We start from the raw sequence: 14069 nt of genomic DNA on the forward strand, positions 1-14069 counted from the left end.
AAGCTATTTTTGAAGGTCGATATTTTGTTTAGCTATATGCTTTCAAGTTCCCCTAGGCCCAATAATTCAGCTCTCCACAAAAGAGCAAGTAGATTTATTATCAAAGGAATAGAGAAGTCGTGCTACCATCCTAGGTCTTTTAACTCTCAATACTATCTTTACTGCTTAGAATTGATCACAGATTATTGAAGCTTCATTTTTTGTTGTAATTTGCTGTGCCGAGTTTTGATGTTGTGGTTCTTCTGTTGTTCTTTAATGGATGTGTAGTATAGGTAGCTTTATCATTTACTTGATATAGGTTATTGTTATTTATTTGTGCTGATTTGTCATCCATAATGTAATATTTCAACACGCTAATATTATCTTAAAAATAACACAATTGGTGCATTACATGGGCAAAAGACTAGTGTAATAATAAGCAATGACATAAAAAAGAAGCAATGACATATACCTAGAGGATGATAATTTGACTAGTTATTTTCCCTTAAAAAACTTAATGGACATGAAAAATAAATGGACATTATTAATGATATATTTGTATGCTAATCAAATATGATTGAAAAGAAAGTTCAAGATTGATTTGTACTTTTCTCAACCACAATTTTCCCAAACTCGAATCAGAATAATGCTACTTGATCATAATGAAATTACATAATAATTCACAAATAGATGAAGTGATGTATTCAATTGAGACTTTTAAAAACTTCTATAGACTTTTTTAAATGAGTGGCTTTTGTAGATTTTATGAATTTTTAAGTGATTTCTATAAATTTGTTAAGAATTAATAGAAGTCTTCAATGGACTTTTGCAAACTTTGATTAAAGATTTTTAAGAACTTTTAAAGACTTTTCATCTTTCACAACCCAGTCATTCAACGTAAATTTTATGAACACAAATTGTTCCTAAAAAGAAAAGATTAATTACATGAAATTTTACGTTTTGAATAAATTGCATATAATTTCAATTCAAAAGTAATTATATACATATAGGATAATCATAAATTGATTAAAGGAAATGAATTAAAGAAATACGAGAAAATTCTAGAATTGAATTAAAAGAAAAAACACATTTATTATTATTATTATTTTTTTATGGCTCTAAATCTTCACACGTCTCAGAATATATGAGAAATTTTCTTTGAGATTTACTATTTATATTTTTCACCAAAAGTCTCACAAACTCCAATAAGTAGAAAACTCTTCAGAAGTCGATGTCTATTTGAATTCCTCATAAATTATAGAGATTTTAAAAAAAATTCAATTGAATACCCCATGATTCTTAGGGATTTTTTAAAAGTCCATAGAAATCTCAATTAAATACATCTAAGTTTTTAGAGAGTTTTTAAGTATCTCAATTGAATATATCTAAACATTTTAAATCCTCAAAAGTCTTTTAGGAAGTGTTTGATTCTCATTTTTCCTAAAATATATTTTCCATCTCTTGTTTTCAACCACATATTCTTCATTAAAATAATATTACAAGTAAATAAAAAAATTCCTTCTTTTTTAAGCACATATTCTCTATCAATCTACTCTTCCGAATATACTTTTTAAAAAGAATGTGGTTCAAATGTACCCTAAAAGTCTCAAATGAATACATCCCTCGAAGTGTCAAAAGGAGAGCAAATTATTATAATTAATTTTTTTTTGTTGAAGAAATTTTTGATTCAGTCATATTTCACCACCTCATGTATATGTAAAATCATTATATACATGTAGAACAACCGTTAAAATCGATTGCATTTCATCTTTTAAAAAAGGACCAATTATGCACCAGAAACATAGATTAGGACGTTATGCCAAGAAACAATTGTTAAAAGACCATTTACACATTGAAAGCAAAGCTTATGGACCATTTGCATCAAATTCACTTGAAATAAACAGACACATGTTTGGAAGTGCTTAAATTAAAATATAAGCGACTACAAATTTTTAAGTCCCACTGAATATATTTATAACAAAACGTTAATCGTTGTGTGAATAAAAAATATGTTTTCTCAATTTAAATTATAATTTAAACTTTGTCAAAAGTGTCCTATCTCTCTTTTTCAAAGACCCCATCATATCACCACTAGGGATGTCAATTGGGTCGAATCGGCTCGACTTGTGGAAAAGAGGCTTGTGGGCGGCTCGGGCTCACGAAATCACGAGCCCGAGCACGATCCGAGCGGGCCTAGCCGACTTGGCTGGCCATTTAGACGAGCCACGAGCCCGATCACTGAATTTTAATCCCCCCTCTTTTTTACTATAAATACCCCCTTCCCCCAAAGATTTTTTTTCATATTAATTGCTCTTCCAAGATTACAACCCTCTCAACTCTCTTTTATTATATCAATTATCGAGTTTTTACTATCTTGTGCTGCAAAATATATAATATCAATTTAATTTTTACAATTTATTAGTTACAATTTCAATTCATCCAATTCTCAATTCTCACAATCTCACTACATTTATATTCATCTAGTCAAAATTTCATCATAAACAATCACAGAAATGGATCAACGTTCATTTGTTGAGAGCTTGTTCGATACAAGATGTGAGCCACTGCCACATTATGGAGAATCGCCTAGGACGCCGCAAAGTCAATTTCCAAATGAATTTGTCGATCTAAATGACATACCGATACCTGAAGATGTTCACATTCACGGTTAGGGAAGCTACACTCCAATTGATTTGGATGATATTAACGTTCCCGAAACGGAACATGAAGATGAAGATCAGCAATTAAATATCCCAGATGTGAGGGGAAAGCGAAAGGCCAAAAAACAAGCAAAATGTTGGAATCACTTTAAGTTGATTTCAACGGGAAAAGTCGTTGATGGCCTTGCAGAATCTAAAGCAGTATGTAAATATTGCCAACAAAGATTGACATGGTAAAAAGGAATTGGTACCACTCATCTCAACCGCCACTACTAAATCATGTGCAGCCAGACATGGATTTCTTCCAACTGGTCAAACACAATTACAATTTGACAGTCCAAGCGTCGGCTCTACAACTTTACCCCTATCCACGTGGGTGTATTCGAAAGATGATACTCGAACCGGAATGGTGAAATTTGTTGCTGTCACTGAGTTGCCTCTGGCTATTGTAGGCAACCGCTATTGTAGGCAACCAACACTTCGTCTCGTTCGTGAAAGAATATCTACAACCGAAGTACGTTGAGGTAAGTCGAAACACTTTTCGTGCCGATACAATAAATTATTTCAATAATTCAAAACAACAATTAATTATGGATTTGCAATAATATGGGGGGTGTTATATCCTTAACTTCTAATATATGAGAAGGGGTTAATAAAAGAACATATATAACTGCAACCGCACACTATATAGACCCACTTTGGTGCATGCATAAGAAAATTATTGCTTTTATAATTATTGAATTTCCTCACAATGCTAATAATATATATAATGCTATTATCAGTATTGTTAGAGAATATCATTGTGAGACTAAAATTCGATCTTTTACTTTTGATAATGCTAGTGTTAATAAGATAGTCGTCGATAAATTGTGTAGGACACTTCAACCTGATTTTGGTGGGTATTTGTTTCATATTCGTTGTGTGTGTCATATCTTGAATTTAATTGTGCAAAGATAGTTTAAAATATATAAATAATGAACTTCAAATGATTAGGAATGCATTAGTATATATTACGATCTCTCCTAATATAAAACAAGTATTTGAAGATTTTTGTGCCGAATTAGGAGTGATGACTGCTAAAACATTTGTTGGCGACGTAGGTCATAGATGGAACTCTACATACTTGCTATTAAAATCATGTGAAGGTTTCAAAAATTTAATAACTGACTTTTATAACAATGGACATGTTAGAAGTGATGACGATGGTATGTTAAATGAATCCGATTGGATTTTAGTTTTGAAAGTTAAACGATTTTTGACATCTTTTTATGAGACCACAAAAATTTTATCCAGCGTTTATTATCCCACAAACTGTATGATGCTTGAACACCTTTATATAATTGCAAGAACATTCCATAAATATAAAAATGATCCTGTTTTTAGTGAAATTTTAATTACTATGAAATTAAAATTTAGAAAATATTGGGAAGAACTACCTATATTATTTCCTTTAGCATGCACAATGGATCCCCGAAATAATATTTCGGGAACTAAATATGTAATTGATCAGATCAATAAAGCTTTAATACTTGATACACCTATCACCTATAAGAATTTAGAGCAAACATTATGTGGAATGTATGATTTATATGCGGAAAGAATGAGTGCGAATGTTAGTCGGGTACCCTCTACTGCACCTACTCCTTCTGCTGAAACTGAAGAAGATGCTGCGGAAATAATGAATTCATTCAGGGTATTAATACATTTAGATATGATGCAACTGCAATGTGTTCATTTAGTGTCATGTCGTCTACATCCGCATCTCATCAAACATCGGCCGAAATTTAAAATACGATGCCAGCCGAATTAATTAATTATTTCAATCATAATATGCCAACAGATAGAACAATTAAAAAAACTTCAGAAGAAGTAATTGAATTATGGCGAAAGTATGAAAGATATTGGCCAATTGTTTCTGGAATTACGAAAGATCTATTGACACATCCGGTTAGCACTGTTGCTTCGGAGTCTACTTTTAGTGCAGGTAAAAGAGTTTTGACCGATGTCAGGAGTCGACTGAAAGAAGATGTTTTGAAAGTGTTAATGTATGTGAAGGATTGGCAGGATGCTCATTTTCGACTACAAGATAAATACGCTGAAATTGCTTGTCGTCGGCTAAGTGATATTTGATTTAATTATATTAATCATAATTTTTTTTAATCGTTAAATTTAATTTTCTTTAAAAAATTGTACACGTTACAACAAGTTGTTCGTGTATAATTTTTAACTCCGCCTACTTAAAATTGATGTAGCCAGTCCCAAACCCGGATAAAGGAGGAGGGTTTACATTTTATTAACTTTAAAAAGAAATCAAAAAAATATATTTTTTGTAAATGTATTTCAAAAAATAATTCCTTTTCATTATATAAATATTTTATAATTTATAAAAAGTATTACAAATTAAAATATGATATAAATAAAAAAAAATAAAAACTTTTTTTCATTAAATTATTTGTATTTATTAACACTTTTTATTTTTAAAACTCTATTCTTTATTAACTTTAAAAAGAAATCAAAAAAATATATTTTTTGTAAATGTATTTCAAAAAATAATTCATTTTCATTATATAAATATTTTATACTTTATAAAAAGTATTACAAATTACAATATGATATAAATAAAAAAAATAAAAACTTGTTTTCGTTAAATTATTTGTATTTTTTAACACTTTTTATTTTTAAAACTCTATTCTTTATTAAAAAAAATAGACGAGCCCACGAGCCGAAGCTCGGCTCGACCCATGAGCTCGGACGAGCCACGAGCTTGTGGGCCGAGCTCGAGCTCGAGCCCGAGCCCAGCTCGTTGAAAATGAGCCACGAGCACGAGCGGAGCTCGTGGCGGCTCGGCCCATTGCCAACCCTAATCACCACCCATGAAAAAAAGTTGTGGATATCATACAATTTACAAAATGATTTTCCAAAAGGCTCTCCTGGACAAGCTTTAAAACTAAAAGATATATTCAAGAAAAAATCTTAAAGTTTGTTAATTATCTATTCAGTTAAGTATTGAGAATACAAAGTGTACAAATAGTTTTAACAAGTTACTCTTGAACATAAATAAAATTCAATCAAATAAAGTGAAACTAATATTTGTAAACATGCGTAGTTAAAAACAAAATAAAAAATTGAATTCCCCTCGTATCGCATCCTAGACGTTCCAGTCTAACCTAGTCACTTTTGTATTTCATCCATTCTCCTCTCTAAGCCCTCTTTTCCCTCGGACCCAAACGTCAACGTGAGGGAAGACTCAAACGTCATATAGACCTATTAAAATGGTTGGACATACACGAGTCCCAAAATCGAGAGACTTTCCCACCGCCGCCCCAGCACAAGCATTTGCTCATTCGAGTGCATTTTAAAAGACTCTTTAAACTCAAAATATTCTTTATTTTAAAGAATCAATACTTAAAAATGAGCTATAGAAGACTTTCTATTTTAACTTTTTAAAATAGAGCGTGTGTGACTCTTCAAATTTAGCCCCCATTTTCCAAAAAAGAAAATAGATGTAATAGTATTTTTTTGAAAAATAAGTGATTGAAAAAGAAGAAAAATTTTTGATTTACGTATAATATTATTTTATGAAAGATTGTGTGGTTGAAAATGGGAGAGAAAAAAACGAAATGTAATCTAATGAAAATTAATGTAGGCCAAACAGAGGCTTAGAGAGTGAAACTCACTATATATTCTTAATTTACAATAATTGCATTTAATACTTTATAAATTTCAATACTCTACAATTTAAAATTTTCAAATTACATTTGAATTGATTAATCATTTATATATAAAAAATTATACTTAAATAAAATATGTGTAGAAATTTAAAATGTTTATTGGGAAAAAGAAGAAGAAGCAAGTTTGAACCCCATTTTGTTCAAAAACTGCATTTTAAAATAGTGATTTGATCGAAAATATGTGGTTAAAAAATAATGAAAATTTTTGAATTTGTGTGTAATATTATATTATTGAATAATGCGTTGTTGAAAATAAGAAAGAGAAAAATGTATTTTTAAAATAATGGGTACCAAACAAACTTAAAATAAAGAATCAAAGTAGAGAATTTGTTGCTGTGTATAAAAATAAAATTACCCTTTAAATTTAAAAATACTCTCTATTATGCATAAAATACTCTTCATAAATAGAATGTCTTTTGAAGATGTCATATTGCTTAGAATATAGATTTTAGTTTAAATCAGAATCAATAATTAATTTTAATCATATATTTTATGAGTCTCACAAATTTTCGATAAATTTAAAAATACTCTCTATTATGCATAAAATACTCTTCATAAATAGAATGTCTTTTGAAGATGTCATATTGCTTAGAATATAGATTTTAGTTTAAATCAGAATCAATAATTAATTTTAATCATATATTTTATGAGTCTCACAAATTTTCGACACATTTTATCAACTTTTATTAAAATCTATTAATAATCTAATTTTAATTCCCATCAAATAGAAACAAATGTTATTTCATCCGTTCCATTTATATAGACTTCTTTTGTTTTTCATAGGAATTAAGAAATCTAATTTAATATTATTGAAAAAGCAATTTTTGTCAATAACTTTTCTAGTTTATCCTTATTTATATTTGTACAACTTTAAGATTTAGTAAAAAAAATTGTTATAACTAGATAAATTAAATAAAGATGTATTAGTAAATGAACAGAACAAAACAAGTTAAATAAAAAAATATTACTATATAATTGGGAAAAGAAAAAAGAAAAAAAAAATTAAGCCTATTCCCAAATAACAAGCAGACCCGCATTGAGATATTTCCCTAGGTCCCACGAAAAAACGTCACCATGCCCCGCCCCGCCCCCAAACACACACATACACCCTCAGGGCATCCAAAATTTTCCTCCCCCCAAATTCCAAACCTTCTCTCACCCCCAAATTTAAATTCCACCTCTCATCCAAGCCTCAACTTTTCGCCACGTCATCGAAAACCTAGATCCGAGCCGTCCGTGACAGGTGGCCAGGTCAATAGATTGGGCAGCGGTGGAATTCATCCTAACCGTTTGATGAGAAATAAACGGCATCAGATCTGCCCGCAACAGAAATGGGCAGATCTCGTTCGCCTTTAAGAGGAGGTGGTGTCCTGCACTTCCCCTCATCAAAATCACAGAGAGGGTCTGGAAAACCCTCGCCCCTATATTTTCCTTTATTTCTATTTTGCCCTAAAATTTTCCTTCGTCTTTCTTCCGGCCGATGGCGGTGTAGTTTTCCGATGGATTCTCTTCGGAGATAGTCCGCCGCAATCTAATCCCAAAATTCTAATTTTTTCCGTCATTACACATACATGGCATCAGCCGTTTTGGCGAGTCAGAATGAAGGCTATTGGGGTGAAAGAAATGTTTACATGAAGAAATATAATAGTACTACACCTCCTCTCGCCACCCAGTTGAATCCAAACCATATTATCAATCCGATTCTCACCCCAATTCCAAACCCCAAGCCTAACTCTAGTTTCAGACAGATCCATGAAGCCTCACCTAAACCTCATGTCCGACATACCAATGATCCATCTACGAGGCCTGTTACGCCGCCGGCTTCGTCAGATAAACAACAGCCAGCGTACGCATATAAGCCCATTTCTGTCCATGGCGAGTATATGATGTATAATCTGAATATGTTTTCTAGAAGAGAGAAGAAAGAGCTCAAAAAGCGCTTGTTCTCGGATCTAGATCGGGTCAGGAGCCTTTTGAACCAGATTGAGTCTCGAGACCATGGGGTTCGTCCCAGTATCCCGTTTTGGCCAACTATGGTTCAACCAAATTCCCTTGCGGTGGAGGCTCTGAGTCAGAAGCAGACAATGAAAGTCACAGGGAAGAACAGTGGGAAGAAAAATTTGGGGAAAAAGCGAGGAGCAGGGGCACACTCATTTCCCTATGACAGAAAGCCAAAGCGGCCTTCCGTGGTTTCTAACTTATCAGTGAACAAGGTTCATAGTAGCATGATGAAGAGGTGTCGTCAGATTTTGACGAAATTGATGAAGCACAGACATGGCTGGGTTTTCAACACTCCTGTTGACGTCAAGGGTTTAGGGCTCCACGATTACTATCTAATTATCAAGAGTCCGATGGACCTTGGTACTGTGAAATTTCGGGTGGAAAAGAATGTGTATGAAAGCCCGATGGATTTTGCAGCTGATGTGAGGCAGACGTTCAACAATGCTATGATCTACAATCCTAAAGGCCAAGATGTGCACATCATGGCAGTGACTTTACTCAACCTGTTTGAAGAGATGTTTAACCAAGCGTGTAAGAAGTATGAGGCGGAACAGAGGAAGATCAGTGTTGCTGCAGCAGAGCAATTGAATCATCAAAAAAAATTTCCTGAATTAGAACATCTTTCGTTACACAGACGTTCGGATGAATCAATATTGATGGCTAAAACATCTGATATAATGCGGCCACAATTGAAATTGCAGATTCCATCTCAAGTGCAGAATGTTAAGTCCCCTGTTTCGGTGCCTCCTCCTCTGCAACCAATCGCTAGGTCAGGGAAGTTGCCGAAGCCAAAAGCAAAGGATCCCTACAAGAGGGATATGACTTCTGAGGAGAAGCAAAAATTGGGGGCTTTGTTGCAGGAGTTGCCTTCTGAGAAATTGGGTCAAATGATTGAAATTGTAAAAAGGAGGACTTCAAATTTGCTACAGGAGGGAGATGAGATTGAGGTTGATATTGAAATTCTAGACAATGAAACATTGTGGGAACTTGATAGATTTGTAGGATATCACAAGAAAGCTGTAAGCAAGTTTCAGAGGCAAATGCTTTTCCAAGAGGCAACTCCTGCAGAACAGATCCTTGCCCAGGTAGTGGTTTGCATCACTATAATCTGACTTTTTTCCATATGTTTGCTGTTAGTTTTGACTGATAATAGTTTTCTTTTTGTGGACAGCATTCGCCAAGAGATGAGCCTGTGGAGATTGAGGGGCAACAGATGAAGAAAGATGATGTGGTTGGGGAGGAGGATGTTGATATAGGAGAGGAGATTCCTGTAAATAATTTCCCCCCTGTGGAGATTGAGAGGGATGCTGTTGGTGCTGGTAATGAATCAAGCGGTTCTAGTAGCTCCAGTTCTGGCAGTGATTCCTCCTCTTCCAGTGGTATGAACTCTATGCAAAATAATTTTAGTAGAGATTACTATGTAATTGATGTTTCTCTTTTTGGTGTTTTACATGTATTATATTTGATTTTGCAGATTCAGATTCCGAGAGTTCTACCGGCAGTGATTCTGATGAGGATAGTGTACAATCACCTTTTGTTGTAGACAAAGATAACCCGTGCTAAGCGAGGAAAGAGCTGGAAGTGTTTGCAGATATTTGTGTGTGGTTTTGATTTCTTCTGGATGATGATGAAGAGTTAACGTGGATGGTTGATTTCTTGTGGTGCTCATGGGGTTTCTTTGCCTTGTTTCTGTTTGTTAGAAGAGAAGCTATGTGGTTCTTGGTTTGTATTTTGATTGTTGCAGATATGGAAGTGTAAAGAGAATGACAAGCATTAGAGTAGTGTAGTGAGGTAAAATCTGAAGAATTTTTGTTATAAACAGATGTCTTCTAATATTAGGGTGCTAGATGGATGGTAAATTGCAGGGAGTTAGGTTTTGGTACCATTTTAAGCGTTGTATACAGAAAATCAGCTCAAGATTTTCAAAGTAGAAGTAGAACAGCAGTAAAAATGTACAGTATAGTCAGTTGTGGGAAATGCAAGGGAAATTCTGATGTCTCTTTGGACTCGATGAATGACAGGATCTTTTTCCCTGCACTCCTAAATATGATTTTCAATATCACTAATATGCAAGTTTGTTAAATTACCTCGGCAGGCTCTTTTACATTATTTTGCCAACCGCAAAGCCCAAAATGTTAGACCTGCACACAATAAGCATGGACCTTTACATAAAACTATTTATATATTAGAAGATAAATAATCAAATTAATTAATAAGATAGCGATTGACTAGAACATCGTGATGCCATGAAAAAAGATTTAGAAGAATAGAGGTTACATGACCACCACAAATTACTCGGTACATAACACTTTGCCAACGCATAAAGTAATCAGATACAAAGCATGTGACCTGTAAATGTCTTGGCATCATGGATGACTCGTTGATGAAAATCAATTTTCCTTGGTTACAAGCTAATACCAGCGACTTTATTTCAAGGAAAGCACAGAAGATGACATTCTCCCAAGTAGAAATTTTTTACATCAAATCAGTTGGCCTTCTTCATCAAATAATAGAATAATTTATGCAATCAGACTGACCGAACAAAACTTATATTCAAAATTCGAACAACAAAACACTAAATTGGACAAAAATTAGAATAATCAGCTCAAGAGTCCCAACTTTGCATTCATTAACAACAAAACAAGAGTAAAAAATCACACTACCATGTATGAAATACATAGATGCCAAAGGAGAAAATAATAAAAGATACCGCTGTAGTGCACATGTAGAAAGAAGGGAACTGGTGCAGATTTGTAAACAAAATACTGAGTTCTCAAGGGCATTGCAAGTTGGTATTTCTGTTAAGTGGATTTAACTGCAGAAGACCATTTAAAATATGATCAAAACAATGGCGCAACATGCATTTCTATTGACTGAACCTAGATAAAAAGTTGGAAACCCTTCCAGGAAAAAAAAAAGAAAGAAAAAAAGAAGCAAATGGCAGAGAGTGAAAATGACAAGAAGAGAAGTCTTTAGTCAAATTCCAACCAGGCAAGATCTCCAAGCTTTTCCTCAAATGTTCGGTACAAATTTTCAGTCAGAGAAATGAGATTCAAAGATATTTATAGTGGGAAGTTTAACTAGCAAGAATGTCAATTAAAAAAAAAAAAAATGCCTCTTTATTTTCCTATCATTTCACCGAATTATATTTAATTCTTTTAAGCACTACAAGAATCCAATCTATGGGAGCCAAAGGTACTGACAAATAACTGAAAAGCTAAGAGCATAAGTGAGTAACAATATAGACTAATGTTATGTAGCAATATTGGTGCTAAGCACCTGTCTAGGTGGCATTCAAGTTGTATGAATTGGTAATCTTATTCTAGAAACATGGGTCCTATTTAAGATGTCTTATCGCTTGAATGCCACATAGAATGGTGCTATAGCACCAGTGGTGCTTCATATCATTATTCAAAAAATACAAAATTGACTAGAGAGCACAGACACATGATTTGAATAAATGCACATTTTTCCATCTTCACATATGAAAAAAGTGCTGAGCTTGCATCATCCTCACTCAATTCATTCCATAAGATAAAGTATATGCCATGTTCCACACTTTCATTATTGTCTTCTCTAATTCTTGTGCAGATTCATGGGGGCTAATACTCAATAGGCTATAAGTTGGAGATTCCTTTAAAACTTCATCTTGGTCCACCCAAGGGAAATAGATTTCAACAATTCTATTGGCTAAGGAAAGACTAGATGTTCAGCAGTCCTACATCTTCTAAGGAACCTAGATAATTTCTTTGCTACATGATAAATGTCAGTAGTTCAACAAGCACTTGCATTAGCCACCCACCAATTTTACAAGGCTATCATCTCTGTCATTTGCACATTCACAATGGGTAAGCAAGATTAGTTATTTAAATAAAAAATTTCCCTTACCCAATGAACATTGCTTCCAAATATTACATATAATATGAGTGCCAGGTCAAAGCTTCTGATTAAAATTTGATTTTCCAATTACATGTGAATCTGATGGAAAAATTACTCAAACTTTAAACATCTAAAGCATGACAACCATTATGTTTGTCCACAGTACTTGCACTATGAATAGCTCTTAAAGCATGTGCATAAAACAATAGACAGCAGAAGTTCCTTTTACACCTGGCTCGACAAGAATGTATCTCTCTTGTACTAAAATATATTAAAGCAAACAAAGGAGGATTAAATTTAAACTAAACATAACAGAAACTTAATAAACGTAGAGAAGAGAGAATATTATCAGCCCCTATGGAAGTTACAATGTAAGAAGAAAGAGTTCTATATGTTCTCTCAGCCCACCATTGAGCCTATGCATCGAAAAGCTTCGCTCAATGTGAACAATGGCCAATATAATCAGGAATCAAGAGAAAATGAATCTTGTGAAAAGCGAGTCTATGTATCTAAACAGATCAATACTGTGTTAGTGAAACTGTAATATGATTACCATAATATTACAGAATATTACTCTTATGATAATGGGTAAAAACACGATTAGCAAAAGAAAACCGAGTAATTCCTCCCAACATGTTTAACCAAGTAATTCCTTCTAACATGTTTTGAAAACTGGAAGAATATTTACTAGAATGCAGCTTATAAGAAGGAACATATAACATCTTGATTAATCAATCTTTGCTCAAGCATCTTTACTTAGTACTCCGTGTAATAACTTCCAAAATTCCAACAGGTACGGTTGGACAAATTTAGGGAGACACCTGTAACTACCTTTAGAACTTAGAGGTCTTGAGGAAAATCGACAAACGGGTATCCTTGACAAATATGTAACTTTTACAGTTAGACAATTCAATTGTATTGATGAGCTGGTCATCAAGTCAATTTTTGTATATAAATAAATTAGTGCTCCTTAAGATGTACATGCTTAATGTTCAAATACCAAAGAGACAACCTACATCTCAACAGTGCTAAATTAAACAAGATCTAACGCTTTTACACTGATAAAAATGTGAAGGGCAACATTTAATATGAATTTGACCAGATCCAAAAAATCGAATAAGCATCCTAGCTCAAAAACAGAATTCACAAATTCAATTTAAAAATTGAACATTTAAGAGATTCAAAATGCTATGAGCAGAGGCAGAAATTAATACCTAAAATCTCTCGCTGCATCTGCACAACGATGCTGAAGAAACATAGGAGCAACTCATCAATTATCGTTGAATAAATAGTAACCAAACACAACAAAGGTTAAAGGTGCGTGCGGGGTGGGGTTGGATTTGCTTGAACCTGCAACCTAAAATAGCAATAATTGCGCAACCTGTTGAGATTTGATATATAAATATATTCAGAAGAATCGAAAAAGATAAATCAATTTACTAGCGAGAGAGAGGCTAATTAGAATTTGACAGTGGAAAAAGGCATTGAATGAATGAGTGAATGAATCACAACACGACAGAGTTGGAATATGTTCAGACTTTCCGTCTCGAGAGAAAATAACCCCCACGCCACGCACCCACTACTTCCCTACCATTCTCTATCAATAGGTATTAATAAGAACGTATTTATGAAAGAATTGACGAATATTTGCCATTTTTCTGTTACAAAAAAGGCTGAATGGAGGAGGTTATTTATTCATTTCTTGTCCGGAGATTCTTGTGGAATAAAGTTATGGAAAATGAGAAAATTATTTGTTTACAGATGATTTAAATCTAATTTAATCACAAATATTTCCCCATTGTTAATTGCCACGTCGAAT

At 33.4% G+C, this 14069-nt stretch overlaps 1 protein-coding gene and 1 long non-coding RNA gene across 4 annotated transcripts; one reads left to right on the forward strand and one right to left on the reverse strand.

The window, feature by feature from the left end:
• Positions 1-2482: 2482 nt before the first annotated feature.
• On the reverse strand, positions 2483-13973 carry LOC111381938. 3 transcript variants are annotated; one of them, XR_002700430.1, is made up of 4 exons: positions 13465-13973; positions 11082-11186; positions 10459-10512; positions 2483-2625 (listed from the first exon to the last, which is right to left on the reverse strand). It is a non-coding gene; the product is annotated as an uncharacterized LOC111381938 (long non-coding RNA). The 3 variants fall into 3 exon arrangements; XR_002700429.1 differs by lacking the exon at positions 2483-2625 and adding an exon at positions 2865-3142; XR_002700428.1 differs by lacking the exon at positions 2483-2625 and having other exon boundaries at positions 10058-10512.
• Positions 7766-10386, forward strand: LOC111381937 (transcription factor GTE2). Its single transcript, XM_023005787.1, has 3 exons — positions 7766-9456; positions 9543-9750; positions 9846-10386. The coding sequence occupies exons 1-3, from the start codon at positions 7942-7944 to the stop codon at positions 9932-9934; spliced, it is 1812 nt and encodes a 603-aa protein (XP_022861555.1). The 5' UTR covers positions 7766-7941; the 3' UTR covers positions 9935-10386.
• Positions 13974-14069: the final 96 nt, after the last annotated feature.

Source organism: Olea europaea, unplaced genomic scaffold (genome assembly GCF_002742605.1).
Source record: "Olea europaea var. sylvestris unplaced genomic scaffold, O_europaea_v1 scaffold2398, whole genome shotgun sequence".
Taxonomy (NCBI): domain Eukaryota; kingdom Viridiplantae; phylum Streptophyta; class Magnoliopsida; order Lamiales; family Oleaceae; genus Olea; species Olea europaea.

Excerpts from the sequence above, each read along its gene's own strand:
- LOC111381937 (XM_023005787.1), top strand. The coding sequence starts at position 7,942 with ATGGCATCAGCCGTTTTGGCGAGTCAGAATGAAGGCTATTGGGGTGAA. Across the intron at positions 9,457-9,542 it reads CAGAACAGATCCTTGCCCAG|CATTCGCCAAGAGATGAGCC; the intron begins GTAGTGGTTTGC and ends TTTTGTGGACAG. Across the intron at positions 9,751-9,845 it reads TGATTCCTCCTCTTCCAGTG|ATTCAGATTCCGAGAGTTCT; the intron begins GTATGAACTCTA and ends TTGATTTTGCAG.